Below are 13,790 nucleotides of genomic sequence, written 5' to 3'. Positions count from 1 at the left end.
TCGTGTAAACGGTAGACGAGAGCATCACGAAGCTTGCCGAAAGCATCGCAGTAGACGCGCTGGTAAAGGTCCCGCCCTTTTGTCGAGTCTGGCCCCGCGCTGGCGTGAAGGCGACGTGAGGCGCGAGGCCGCTGATTGGGCGAGGCCAGGGGCAGCCCCCTCCGCCCAAGTAGCCGTCAGCTTCAGGCGGCTGGGCTGCGAGACTGCGAAACCACCGACGACAATTTGCGACAATCTCCCCCGTCCACCCCCCACCGCGCCCGTCCATCTCGCTCCATCTCGCCGCCCCGACCGCGTCCGTCTCGTCGAGTCGCATGCCATGCCCTAGACCTGCTGCAGTCGACCGTCTCCCTCCCCCGACACAGCAGCCGTGGCTCCCCTTCGGCCCCAGGCCGCCCATCGCTCTCGCTCTCGCCCTCGCCCTCGCCCTCGCGCTGCAGACGCCTGGGGGATGACGACTAGCCTCTCCGCCTACACCAACCTCGAGTCGCTGCTGCTGTTCCAGTGCCTCCATGCCTACGGCGTCGCGCCCGCCGTCTTCGGCAGGATTTCCGACCTGCTGAAGAAACACCCGGACATCACCGCCCACAAGTACTTCCAGGCCGGCCGCCTCAGCCCCGATGCCCTGCGCAACTTCTACCTGGAGCGTCTGAGGAGGGAGATAGAGTACGAGCACGGCGGCGGCGACAGCGATGGCCACCAGAACGGGGACGTCGCCGGCTCGGGCAAGAGAAAGAGGCATAGCCCAAGCCTGCCCACGGTCCAGGAGTCGCTGCAGCACCAGCACCTGATACCAAAGCTCGTCACCAAGCTGTACGCGTCCTATCGCTACGAGATCACGGAGCAGATCAGACTGGAAGAGGAGCGCTACGAGAGGCTGCAGCGCGAGATTGCGGGCATCGAGCGCGGCGAGTGGGACGACCAGTTGCGCGAGAGGTCCAGCGGCCGCACTCCAGCATCGCGAAGCCCTCAGCTGCCTACCAAGTCGCCGCAGCTTGCGCCAAAAGCCCTGCAGCCCATTGCCAGTCCATCGCCAGTCCAGAATGGCACACGAGGTGGATCCTCCATCGCGCCTTCCCCAGACCCTTCACAACAACAACAACCGGGTTCCGCGCCACCACCCCTCAACGCACAGCCTTCTCCTTCTCAACGCATCAAGCACCCCTCCTCCGACGGACGACGCACACCCTCTACTCCACAGCCAAATTCCAACCAGCCGCTAGCACCACCGCCGCGGTTCCAGCAAACACCACAGCCGCACCCAAAGTACACCGCCGCACCCCATCCGAACGCCCCTCCGATTCCCCAGAATATACAACCTCAGCCAGCGGGCCTCCCCTCGCAACCGCCGTCGCCAGGGCCTCCCTTGCAGCCCCAGCCAGTTCAGAGCTATGCGCCGAATGGAATACCTCCGTATGGCCACCCAGGGTCACAGTTGCAATATCCCGGGCAACCTCAGCAATACCCTCTGCAGCAGCCCTCGGGGCCTCACTCTCCCGGAGTTCACCCTGGTCAGCAACAGCAGAAACCCCTCCACCCTTCTTCCGGACACCAGCCATATCATCCATTGCAACCGCAGATGCCTCAGCCGCCGCCCCAAGCAGGCTTCATGCTTCCACCGTTCCAGGTTGCACCTCAAGACCCGTCGCGCGTTCACCATCAGGCCGCCGTGCCCCAACAATATCCTCAGGTATCTACACCTGCTGCCAACAGACAACCATCGAGAGCAAGCGTACACACTCCCAGTACTGGCAGGCCAGGCGCACCGCAGATGCATCCTCTTGTCATCCAGGCGAGACAATCTGTCTCCACGCCCATCAATGCACGCTCACCGCATAGCTCTCTAGCGACTCCAGTATCCGCAAAGAGTCTCTGGAAGCGATCCAGTTTCACGGGACCGCCTGGCACTCCTGCAAGCCCGCGCCCGGAGGTGCTGCCTCTCGACGATGTTCCGCCCCTCATTGAACCGAAACAGACACCACCAAAGGCAAAGGCGCAGCGCAAGCCTCGAGTAAAGGGCAAAGGGAAAGAGACGGAACACGAGTCTGCAATGGACGTGGAGACACCACGAAATTCAAAATTGTCCCACGACCAGGAAGAAGACTCTTTGCTGGAGCCCGAGTCTCGTTCTGGCCGCTCACGGAGAAAGGCGCCTGCGAAACGAACGAGACCTGGCAGTATTGCCTCGTCTCGAGCAGGTGGCTCTGTGCGCGATCGGAGTAGAAGCCAGTCCATTCTCTCTCACACCGATACAATAGCCGCAGACAATGAATCGCAAGCTGGCCACCGCATCAAGTCAGAGCGCGGAACCTCAGTCGAGCCCGTAGACGAGGAAGGTTCCTTCGAGACACCGTCGCACATGTCCACGCGCCGACGGGGAGCAGCTCCTACCTCGGCATCATTTTCGACTCGTCGAAAACGCACTGCCCGCGAAGCTTCCCTCGAGGAGACTGAAGAGACGTCTTTTAGCACGCCAGGCCCACCCAAGACTCTTCTCGCACCACGGAACTTTGCCCGTACGACGGCACCCATGATGTACGACATCAATTCGCACAAACATGCTTCGACTTTCAATACGGCTGTGCGTGCAAAAGATGCTGAAGGCTACTACGACATTATCAAGCGCCCCACGGATCTCTCTTCCATAAAAAAGGCTATCGCAACAGGTTCAAAGCAAGTGGCAGCAGCCGCGGCAGCGTCCGATAACCCTACTGGTAGTCCTGGTGGTGCAACAGGAGGCTTTGTCGAGCTGCCCATCACGGCAGATAACGTGCCTCCAAAGGCAATTGTCAATGCTGCGCAGCTGGAGAAGGAACTGATGCGCATGTTCGTCAACGCGGTCATGTTCAATCCTGGAGAAGAAGGTGTGGTGAGCGATGCGAGGGACATGTTTCAGACTGTCCAAGGTCTGGTCAGTACATGGAGAGACGTAGAGAGGGACAGTGGACGCGTGGGAAATGAAGGCACGCCTTCAGTTGAGGACGAGGACCAACCCACGGCGAGCAAACGCAGGAAGATGTAGTAATCTCTTCGGACGGCCAAGGATATGGATGACAGATCACGGCGTGGGCGAGGAGCAAGCGTTGATTTTGAGTAGACTTTGATACCATTACATACATTGGTGCGGTATTTCACCGCCGAATATTAAATTTTCTCATCCCATCCAACGCTATTCCCTGGACAGACTGATATTCAAGGCCATGTCGAAGCTACTTTCACCTTTGGCCTGCTTCTTTTGGACCCTTGGCCAAAGCTCTCTCACGTTGAGGTGAGAGACGATCCTATCGAAGTGCTCCACTTGGCCAAAGCTCTCTCACGTTGAGGTGAGAGACGATCCTATCGAAGTGCTCCACTTGGCCTATATAGCTCCAACGAAGCCATCTTGTTTAACTCCCCGGCTCTCATACCTTTCTACCTTCTCACTCTCTTACAACAAACAATCAACTATCCATGGCAGTGTCTCATGAGTCCGAGGTGGACCTATCCACGACTTCAACTCCATCGGCAACGCCGTCTCGTACTTCAACTCTGCCCACAAGCAGTATTGATCGCTCAAGTGTCTCCATGGAGCCACCGAAGATGGACAACGCCGCGAACTTCAAGCCATACCCGCACATCTCGGGTGCAGCCGATTTCCACCCGCCACAGTAAGATAACTTCGAAAGTTAGCGCGTTATTATAATAACGTAGTCCACTAGGATGCTCATGCAGACCCCCATCACCATCGAATGTGGGCCCGACCTCAAAACCAAGCTTACTGTGCATGAGGAGCTTTTGTGCGTTCACAGCAAGCAGCTCCAAGGTCAATTCGAGAAGGCAAAGTCGGCTAGGACGCAGTTTGCAAAGGCCGAGGCATTCCGTGAGAAAGTCGCAGCCTTCGTATATCCCGAGTGTACTCAGAAGGATTTTGAAGACAAACACTTAGAACAACAGGTATGTGCCATGAGCGCAACTTGGGTGTTTACGACAAATGCCTTGTTCCACGCGCTCAATCAAATGCACACCCTCAACTGAATTCAGCTAACGCATCTCAGGTCAAACCACTAATCAAACAGGCTTACGAGAACTACCCGCTGATTCCATATTTCATGGGTGTCAAGAAAATCATCATGGACGAAGTGGCCTCCCAAATATCTGCCAAGAACATTAAGAAGACGGCTCAGAAGCCTTCACAGATCCCACCCGACCTGAGTCTATCAGGGAGATTAGACCTTCTCAAGCCCCATGCCGTACAAGCTGTGGTTTCTAAACTGTTCGAAAGGCTCCACGCAATTCAGAAGTCCGAAGTTAAGAAAGCCGAGAGAGATGCTTTGAAGGCCGCTGCACAGTACCGTCTGATACTTCCTGATGTAGAGGGGGCGACTGTCAGATGTTTTATGCAGTGGATCTATCGAGCACGAAGCATGTACGCGGACTCTGAGCAACTCTACTCTGTTTTCACACTTGCTAGACGACTTGGTCTTGACGAGCTCGCTAGCATCTGTCTGAACCAGCTGTACAATGCTGCGACTGACAGTCTTATGCATTCTGATGACCATGGTATTCCCCTTCAGACACTCCTGGGATACGGTCCAGATGTCGCAACTGATGACATTGTCGGCGTTGTCTTCAAGCACGCCTTTAAGGATGAGGATGCTCCGAAACAACTGAAGAGTCTGGTTGTCGATACCTTGGCGGCATCACTCAATCCCGAGCTATGGCAGCATGTGAAGGACTTGATCAATCATGGAATGGCTCTACAGGTTATTGAAGCTATGGTTGGGCTGCGCCAGCATGTCAAATGGGAGGCCGATGATCAAGAAGAGGGCGTCGAGTTTAAGAGCGATATCGCTTCTAGTGCTTCTACGCAGTCGATCGTTCCTGTCGATGACGAAAAGATATCTCGCGTTGGTGGAAATGATGAAAAACAGGTTTGAAGGCTTCTGACGTACGCGTATGCGCTGAGGTCGATGACGGGGCCCATATTGGATGTCTCCACAGATCGGAGATTCTTCCCATGTCATAGCATTTGCTTTGCGTTCTTGTTTCGATATCCCCATTTCAATTGACCCGATCTAATCTGATCATCGTCACTGTCCGCTGTGTGTACTACTTGTGACCTTTCGGACCATGGTAGTCTGTTGATCGACGCTAAGGGCACGTACGAGGAAGCTCGCTTTACGCAAACTGTGGGCGACACTGAACTATATCTTGGAGGAATTCGCCAGCTCTTGTGTTACGTTTGTCGTCATCCAAATCACAATGACTCTGTTTGGTATACATGATGTGTGCAACACCAAAGCTGAGCTTCTTTGTACAGCAACTCCCGATCGACGCTTTCGGAGTGTGATTTGCTCGATTTGTTTGTTCGTAGGGTGATACGGTCTACCTTGGCGCGCATATCGAAGGCTATCTGATCCCGCAGCCGTCCGAAATTGACATTCTTGTATCCCTTGCGTACAATATCTTAGCGAACAATTCTCCAATTATCTGGCCTACCAAGGAGATGGCGCCTTGATATGCAAAGGACCCAAGGAAGTGTTCCTACAACAGATATCATGATATGCCAAGTTCTTACGTTGACGGATGCTTCAAAAAAAGACTTTCAGCTGGGATACCCTCAGTCGAGGCTCGTGCACGCTTCCACACCCAGCCTATTCACTGGTGTGTCTGCATCTCTTGGACAATCCTCTCGTATGGAAGGTCCTGCTGATCTTCGTACGGTTTGTGTTTTGCTATCATGCGTGGCCTTTCTGATCCATAGGTCATGGTACGAGATAGCCATTGTCTATCTACTTTACGTCATTTGCCTCCCGTTTCACAGTACTCGAGAATATTTCTTGATCGCATCGCGCATTGTGCGTTGACTAGCAACAGTGGCGTATATTGAGTTACCCATTCGGTAAACGAACGTACCGATTGGATCTATAGACGAGTACACCGTACTATTCGCCCGATTGTGCGGTTTGCACAACTGACGTCCAGTCCAAGCTTTTGCTACTATCTTGATATGGGCGGATGATAAGTGGCAAGATTCCAGTACACATCGCTTAGTCGCTCAAGTGGTACTTGGCTCGTGTTTCCTTGAGGATGATAGAGCTATATGAATCTTAAGATCATAGGCGATCGACCGACTGCGGGCGGAATCGTCATGGAGGTTGCAAGCAAGATCTGCTCAAAAAGTCTCTCTGGAGTTAGAACATCTGGCTCGTTATAGGAGTGCACATTGGGGGAAGTCAGCTGTATCATCATACTAAGTGTATGGATGGCAAATCATGCCCCAAAGGGGAACAGGGCCGAGCCGTATAGGGAGCGGCAAGTTGCGGCCCTGATGTGCTTACCCGTGATGTATTCCACGTGGAGAGCAAACCCACACACAATCATCAGCTTATGCATGAGGTGCATGCATGACAAACTCATATGAAAATATGACAGGTGCAGGTGCTCTCGTTTGTACTGTTCGTCTCGCATTTTCGATCAGTCTTCTCTGCGACAGCTGCTATATGTTAGCTTCAGTTTCGGTCATCTCAAGAACTTCTTCTGGCGTATCGTATTCGTTCAGCTCATTGCGGTTGGGTATGTCCAAAGTGTGCATCGAACAGAAGTTGTAGATCGTATGCTGTTTTCCCCGGAATTCGACTTTTCGTACAACATGGCCCATGAAGCCTACGTAGCTCCCGCAGGCTTGCTACATGACACAATGTGACACGTCCAAGAAGAGTCGGACAACCGACGTGAACAAATCTTATGGCGTGTAAGTAGACTGACGGAAGGGATTAGTAAATGAGATTGTCGACAGCCAGAGTTGGAATCATAATTAACTTCCTCTACAGCGTTAGCCGCGCATTCAGAGTCGCTTCCTTGCCACCTTCGTCCTACAAGGGAGACGTTGAGCTTGAAAAGGCGACGTCTTTTCCGCAAAATCGAGAATGAAACCGCAATCATGTTTCAATTCTCAGAACTCTTACAACTTCACCAAATGTTCCACAAGGGCGGAATCCAATCAAGCCAACCGCGGCAAGAACAAGAGGATGCTTTCGAACTGTCAGACATGTCGAATACGACGTCTGTATCGGCTATCGACGTCTCTCCACGATCGTCTTTGGAATCGACGCGGTCATTGTCGTCTTCAGCTCCCTACATTTCCCCGACAGCAGCGACGAGAGCATGCAAATCACCACCACGAAAATCTCTACCTCTTTCAACTTCCTTATCGCCGTATTCATACGAGAATTCGACCTCGTTTTCATCACCGCGTGGCTGGTCTGGCATGTATCGCTAGGCGTTTGGAAGATCGCCTTGCGATACAGTTGTTAGGCCGGTGGGCCGGGATTCTCTTCGAAATTAGCAATTAATTGCTCTGGCTATCACGATCCCTTCGATAATCGTGTGCTCAGCCCAGTAATCCGGACCAGTATCCGCTGCTCGCTCTCTTCGCTTCTTCAATTGTGCGTTAACTCAACCCACATATCTGATCTGGTCACATCGACTCGCTAAAAGGCGCGAAACGCCAACACAGTGTGTATGAGTTCCAGGCTGTGTTCGTATTGAGGAGGAATATCATCACAATGCTTGTGATGTTTCGGAGATGGAGGGACCTGGAAACTCATATCACGATCGGGCCAACCAAGCACGTTGGAGATGGCTGCGGGGCGCTCTAATCTGGTGAGCGTGTTGTGTGCGCTACCAATCATCATCGTCAACTATTCACAATGCTGATCGGCTGCATCAAGTCTAAATACATCATTTTTTGATATCATCCGAAACTTATACAAACACTGTTCGTCCTCCTCGCTTTACTACAAATAGATATAGCACAGAGGCTCTCCACTGAGAGTGCTCATAACGTCGCTAATCTTAACATTGGGGGTATTCAGCCAGTTCGTCTCGATGGTATCGTCAAGCGTAGTCCTCGGGCCATTGGGGTCGGACATAGAACGCGACCCCATAACAGAGTTCGCCTGGTTTAGGTGCAGTGCCTGCCAAATCCACCATACTCTGTCGAGCATCGCGTGATGCATGAAGAAAACAGGGTCATTGACACTACTGTAGAGGTCGCCACTGTCGCCACCTATGGCATAATGGCCCGAAGCGTGAAGACCTAGACGTGGGCAAATAAAGTCAGCACCTGTTCCATCTACAGTCCATAGGGGAAATAACTAACCAAGGAAGCCATCCGTGAATCGACCTTGAAGCTCAGTTTGGAAAGATAAGATATCTTTAGATGCGGCACCAAGCGTGATGTTGTACAGGTTTTCGAAAGTGAACCAGTTCTCAGATGCAAAATTGGTAAGATCTCTCTTTGCGCAGCGCGGATTCCAACCCAGTGCTGACGCCGACTTGTTTTCTCCGCCCATCGTTGGGCTCAGGGGTCCAAGGTTGAGTTGCAAACTGATGTTATCAGTAGATGTAACTCGAGTCGCTCGAGGCTGGAGACCTAGTAGTAACTTACTTTTTGAACGGTCCGCTCTTGATGCAGCCTCTACCGTTGCCAGACGGTAAGTAAATCTTACCACCGCCTCCAGCGCTTCCATTGTGCTTGACGTAGTAGCCATCCCCGCCCATGCTTGTGGCAGAACCATCGAATACTGGGGACTTGCCCAGGTTTTCCTGATAACTAAACCAATTCCAGTACGGCTGGTAGCCATTATAACCACACTCTTCCCTTAATGCATTCTCGAAAGAATGCACGAAATATCTATGCCAACTCAAGAAGTTTCCAGTACCATGAATGGATCTGGTTTGGTTGATGTGCTGTCCGACGAAATCGTCATATCGGGTTCGAGCTCCAGGAACCAATGTCGGGTCAGACTTCGAAGGCGAAGTGTACATACACTTGACGGCGCTACTGTACGCTTTGCGCTCCGTTGCGGACATGAAGTCCCTGCAAGTGTCAACTTCTGACGTGTCAAATTTGTCATGACGCTGTTTACCAGTTGTGCCTGACAGGGGCATTATGGATGTTACAGCCAGTTCTTCTCTCTAGTGTACCGTTGGTTTCTGCATCTTTGAGTGTTGCCAATGCTTAGTCTTGTAGGTCTTGTAGAAGGTCCCGGGGCTGCAACGCAGCGGATTCAACATACCTGGCTAACGCCAGGATAACGGCTGGAAGACCGCAGGAATACATTCCGTCACAGAGGTTAAATAAGAAAGATAAGCAGGTATCAGATAGGTGTGTAGCAACCAGTGTATGCGACTAGCTTTAATATGAATTTCCACGGCCCCAAACCAATCTGCATGTGCATGTGGCAACATGGGTCGGGCACTTGCATCCGACTAGACCGCCCTACACGGACTTCTCTTGCTGCTTGTGGCAGTGGACCGTATCTAGCAAGGAATGGAGATAGATCACTCTTTACTGGGCCAAGCTGCCTGCATGGGGCCTCCGGATGCTGGACATGACTCTCACGGCCGCCCTGAAGATCTTGCCGCGAATGATCTTGTCGAACGCACTCGTAGAGCTAACATACGGGGATGGAGAATTGTTGTCGAAAGTTATGCGTTCATTTGCGTCTATGTATGCTTGTAATTGCTCTTCGGGCGCGTGAGTTCAAAACGAAATATTTCCGATTTCAACGTGCTGAAGGATGCCGAAATCTAAGGTTCCCAGGCTGTGGACGGGCCGCTCCAAGTACCGGTATGGCTGCGCCGCAGCCACGTAGGAACGGCAGAATTTTGTTCACGTATGGGATGGTAGCTGTAGGATCCGAAAGGCGCTTTGGCTATTGAGTTCTCGCATTGTTTGAGCGTCAAATTGATAGAAATCTCCAAGTATCTGGTAAGCAGAAGAGGATGTAGGCCCAGAAGTGTTCATGGTCGCGAATGGAAGTCGAATGATAAGTAGGTGATGCGGAAAGCTTCCGCATCCGATCCGCCGCAGATCCCAATCACAACGAACTTGTCTTTGTCACACATCACTGCGCCGTACAGCCTCTTGCTCTACAAGCTGCCCAGCCACCTCACACCCTCTTTTCTCTTCATTCATATTGATCCTCGTACCGCTGCCACACTCAAGCACCAAGTGCGATTTGATGCCACGGTTTCCTCCGACGAGAGGAACCCGATCTGAAGCATAACGACGCTTCTCAGCCACTGAAATCTCATCTCTCATGCGACCCTCTCTGGGCTGCTGCAAAAGTCCACCGGGAACGGATACCAACTTCTACGTCATTGGATGATCGTCTTCTGGCTTATCCCAGTGCTCTTTCTGGAAATGCGCGGTGAACGCCATGCCGAGGTCCTTGAGATCCACCCTGCAGACTGGACACTCCTCAAACTTCTGGCTCTGCACAGCCAAGTTCCAAAGTCGCGGGACTTTCTTCAGAATATTTTCTCTTGACGGTTGTGAGATATACTCATCCACCAGAGCCCGGAAACCAGTGTTGCTGTCTTTCCAGGCAGCTCCCAAGGCCAAAGCCCGCCTGAGGCCAGCATTGCTCGGCTCTGATGCAGTCAGAACCGTGAATACGTCTTTGTACAGCTGGAAAGTGTGGTATTCCAACGACGCGTCCGTTAGCTCTTGACAGACGTGCTGTACAGCCCTAATCTGAGCTGTCATAAGTTCCAACTGCTTTAGTCGCATTGACACGTCGTCGTGGCAACGCGAGCGGATGATGACCCCGGCACTGGTCTTTGTGGACAAAATCGTTGTTGGACAGAATGGCGGTATGGTCACGGTTTGGCCGGCGCGCTGAACAAAGGTGATGCCTTCCTGCAACTCATTGCATACGCTTGCATGCTTTGGCGCGGGGGTTCCAAGGAGGTCCACCAAGTATGTTTGCAAAGTCGTCAGGTTATGTGGCGTTGGAGGATATACGATGTAGACACGCACGCCGGTAATGAGGTGTATCGTACTGCTACTTGTCAAAGCTGACGCTTCCAGAGGAAGAAGAGCACCGCAATGCATGATCGAAGTAATGTTGGCCGACAGCTGTGGGAGAGTGTTTGCAGTCTCGTTGCTGCCTACAAAGTGTCTGAGGTATCGGTCTATGTCAGGTGATCGGAAGGTGAGTGTCGTTGCGTATGCGGTATAATGTGGATCATCCAAATGCTCCAGCAGTCTGCGCGCTGTTATTTCACGATCCGCGTGCCTTGTTAACGGAACGCAAACAGGAGGTGCTAGAGGAGGGTAGAATTGCGCGGCTCCAATCCATGAATGGTCCATCTTGAAGATTTTTGATAGTGAGTGCGGGTGCAATCGACGAGCATTCGTATCGTGCAGAGTTGGCACTGTTGGGCAAGTGTGCTTGTTAGCGCCATAGTCCTTGTTGGACTCGTCAATCACAGTGCCAGTGACGGAGTCGAGAAACCTCATACGGACTGGAATCATGAGCTCCGCGATCTCCTGCGCACGTATAGCTGGACATGACTGAAGCTCGATGACGACAGGGTCGAGAGACCACGGACTCTTGTTAGCCAATATCACTTTGTGATTGGTAGTCATGGTAGTTTGTAGTTGTTTTCCGTGAGTAGAATGTTTGTGTTGGTTCTAGTGAGAGGGGAAGGGAGTCAGTCGATTATAAGACCCAAATACGCAGACAGATTCACGAAAGAAAGAAAGTCCTGCGCTGACGCGGGCGCGATTACGGCCATGCCCCACTGTCACAACGGTCACCTGAGGGCGGACTTGTGACTATCGCACGCGAAATTCTCCGCTTCAAACTCAGCTTTCTGTCCGCGGCAGACTCATACCGTTGCGCCCTCTCTCCAACCGCCTTCCTCTCCCCCATTCACCCAAATCACCATCACTATCTTCCCCGTCTGTACCAGCATCCCACTCGCCTTCCTCATCCACACTCTCCCTCACACTTCCCTGCTCCTCTTCCACAACTATCTCAACTCTACTCTCCAACACCATGTTTTCCTTGCTTGCGCCTATTGCCAACTCCTTCAGCTCAGTTCCTCCATTTATCTCATCGTTCGCTCGTTTGAAGGTGCGGTCTTGTCGTTTGTGTCGAATATGGGTGTATTCAAATACGAGTCCGAGCAGGAGGATGAACGCAGCGACAGAGGCAGCGATGATACCCGCCTTTTCTGGGGTAGTGAGTCGGGCAGAGCGTCCAGTTAAGTGCGTTGATGAAGGAGGAGGCATATAAGAGACTTCATCGGTCGAAGTGTGACCGGGAGAGACGCCTGGATCTGTGATAATGCTAGCTGCTGACGCGATTGCTCGCAGTCTGCTCCCATTCTTCGTCAAGACATCGGAAATACAGGTCTATGCAAACACATCAGCTATCTGCCCATCGCAGACCGAGCCAGTACTTACGATGCATCTAGTTCCCGCCGCATCTCGTCCAACACCGATAATATACGCCTCGCAACATTGTCCAATACCCATGACAGCGATGACAATAACAACAAGCATTCTGAGAGCGTGAGCAGGTCACCAGGAGCAAAGCGCGAATGGGTTGAGGATCAAAAGCAAGTGTACAGGAAGAGGGGGATGCAATCTCGTTATGCATACGTACGGTAGTGTATCTGCAGTCACACTCTAACTTGTCGCATTCTCGAACCTCCACAGGTCGTTTTCGCAGCCTCAGTTACGCGCGGGCGCTCCACATGGACCACATATTAATCCGTACAAGGTTCCAAGGTTAACTCTGGAATTATACGACCGTATCTGTATCAATTCGACTACTGAAAAACATCCTCTACTCGAATGCCGAGGTTGCATTTATCCACCTCGCCGACACGTATCAGCCAGAGCCGTTCCAACTAAGGAGGAGGATAGAGATGTTCGAACGTGCATATCCCGCCCCGCTACGTGCAACAAACAAGCAGTGGAACATAAAACCAAAACAAGACCGCTCTAGTCGACCTGACGGCCAGATATCCTTGTTTCCCGCCGATCATCACCATTATCCGGCTTCGGTCACTCGCTTCATCACTGCTTCCTTTCGGCCTTTCACAGAGCTACTCATCTAGCACCATCCTCAAATGTTGGGACAGCCGACGCTTCGATGACAAGATCCTTATTCACACTCAGATAGCTCTTGATTTTACATCTCAGTCCATCATACGGCCTTCCCTGAAGACAGGTGAGGTAACTGGTCGGTTCTCTCGAGTCATTCGCTGTGATAGCTGTGTGGCCCGCGAATGTCGGAATAACCAGGTCGCCGTCTTGTCTGGGTGGTAATCAGCATTGGTATCTGTCGACGCATAGCCGTGTGCGTGTGGCAAAGAGCGGTGACAAGCATACCCATTTCTGTACAACCACAGCAAAAAGCTCAACTCAGGTCTTCGTTCTCCGAGCCCGTTGTACTTCGCCATTGCAAACATCAAGCTGCCTCCTCTGCCTTCCTCATCGCTTGCACATTCGGTCAACCGCTCTATAATGGTGCCATTTGCCATAGCGCCCTGACATTTCCATTTTGCTATTCCATTCGCAGCTGGGATCACTACGTCGAAGTCGATGGTAGAGTCAAACTTTGAGTCCTCAGGCCAAGGTGGGTTACCTGGGATACCGGTACCGACAGTCATCATATGCATGTCCAAGCGGGGAATCTGCCATGTTTCTGTCGTAGTGATTTGGCGAGTGGATAGAGGGTTTGGAAGAGCGCTCACAAGAGGTGAGAGAAGTGACAAGGTGAAAAACAGAGTGTATAGTGTCATGTTGCCAAAGTTGCTTGGTATTGTTGCCCGTCTGGAAGGCAGTTGTTTCTTCGGATGCTTTTGTGTGGTAAAGGACTACGCCCACCCATTTGTCTAATATATACCCAAAGCCAAAGTTTCCCTCGTATTCTGCTTTGTCCACACCTCCCTTGGGTCATCTTCTGCAATGCAACCTTTCCAAGGTATTCTGTACCACGAGG

The 13,790-nt window shown here is 52.1% G+C and overlaps 3 protein-coding genes across 3 annotated transcripts; 2 read left to right on the top strand and 1 right to left on the bottom strand.

Moving 5' to 3' along the window:
• The first annotated feature begins 216 nt into the window (after positions 1-216).
• Positions 217-3,161, top strand: ACET3X_008938 (uncharacterized protein). The gene has a single exon (XM_069455077.1). It carries the CDS (start codon positions 452-454, stop codon positions 3,020-3,022), a length of 2,571 nt encoding a protein of 856 aa, XP_069303015.1. The 5' UTR covers positions 217-451; the 3' UTR covers positions 3,023-3,161.
• A 403-nt stretch (positions 3,162-3,564) lies between these two features.
• Positions 3,565-4,916, top strand: ACET3X_008937 (uncharacterized protein; the record flags this gene model as incomplete). The annotated part of the gene is made up of 3 exons (XM_069455076.1): positions 3,565-3,647; positions 3,699-3,933; positions 4,035-4,916. 3 exons carry the CDS (start codon positions 3,565-3,567, stop codon positions 4,914-4,916), a joined length of 1,200 nt encoding a protein of 399 aa, XP_069303014.1.
• Positions 4,917-7,778: 2,862 nt separating this feature from the next.
• Positions 7,779-9,106, bottom strand: ACET3X_008936 (uncharacterized protein; the record flags this gene model as incomplete). The annotated part of the gene is made up of 5 exons (XM_069455075.1): positions 7,779-8,080; positions 8,144-8,370; positions 8,432-8,863; positions 8,913-8,921; positions 9,063-9,106. 5 exons carry the CDS (start codon positions 9,104-9,106, stop codon positions 7,779-7,781), a joined length of 1,014 nt encoding a protein of 337 aa, XP_069303013.1.
• Between the last annotated feature and the right edge of the window lie 4,684 nt (positions 9,107-13,790).

Source organism: Alternaria dauci, chromosome 9 (genome assembly GCF_042100115.1).
Source record: "Alternaria dauci strain A2016 chromosome 9, whole genome shotgun sequence".
In the NCBI taxonomy this organism is placed as follows: Eukaryota; Fungi; Ascomycota; class Dothideomycetes; order Pleosporales; family Pleosporaceae; genus Alternaria; species Alternaria dauci.
Note: the sequence above shows the minus strand (reverse complement) of the source record. Positions and strands in the feature narration are given on the sequence as shown.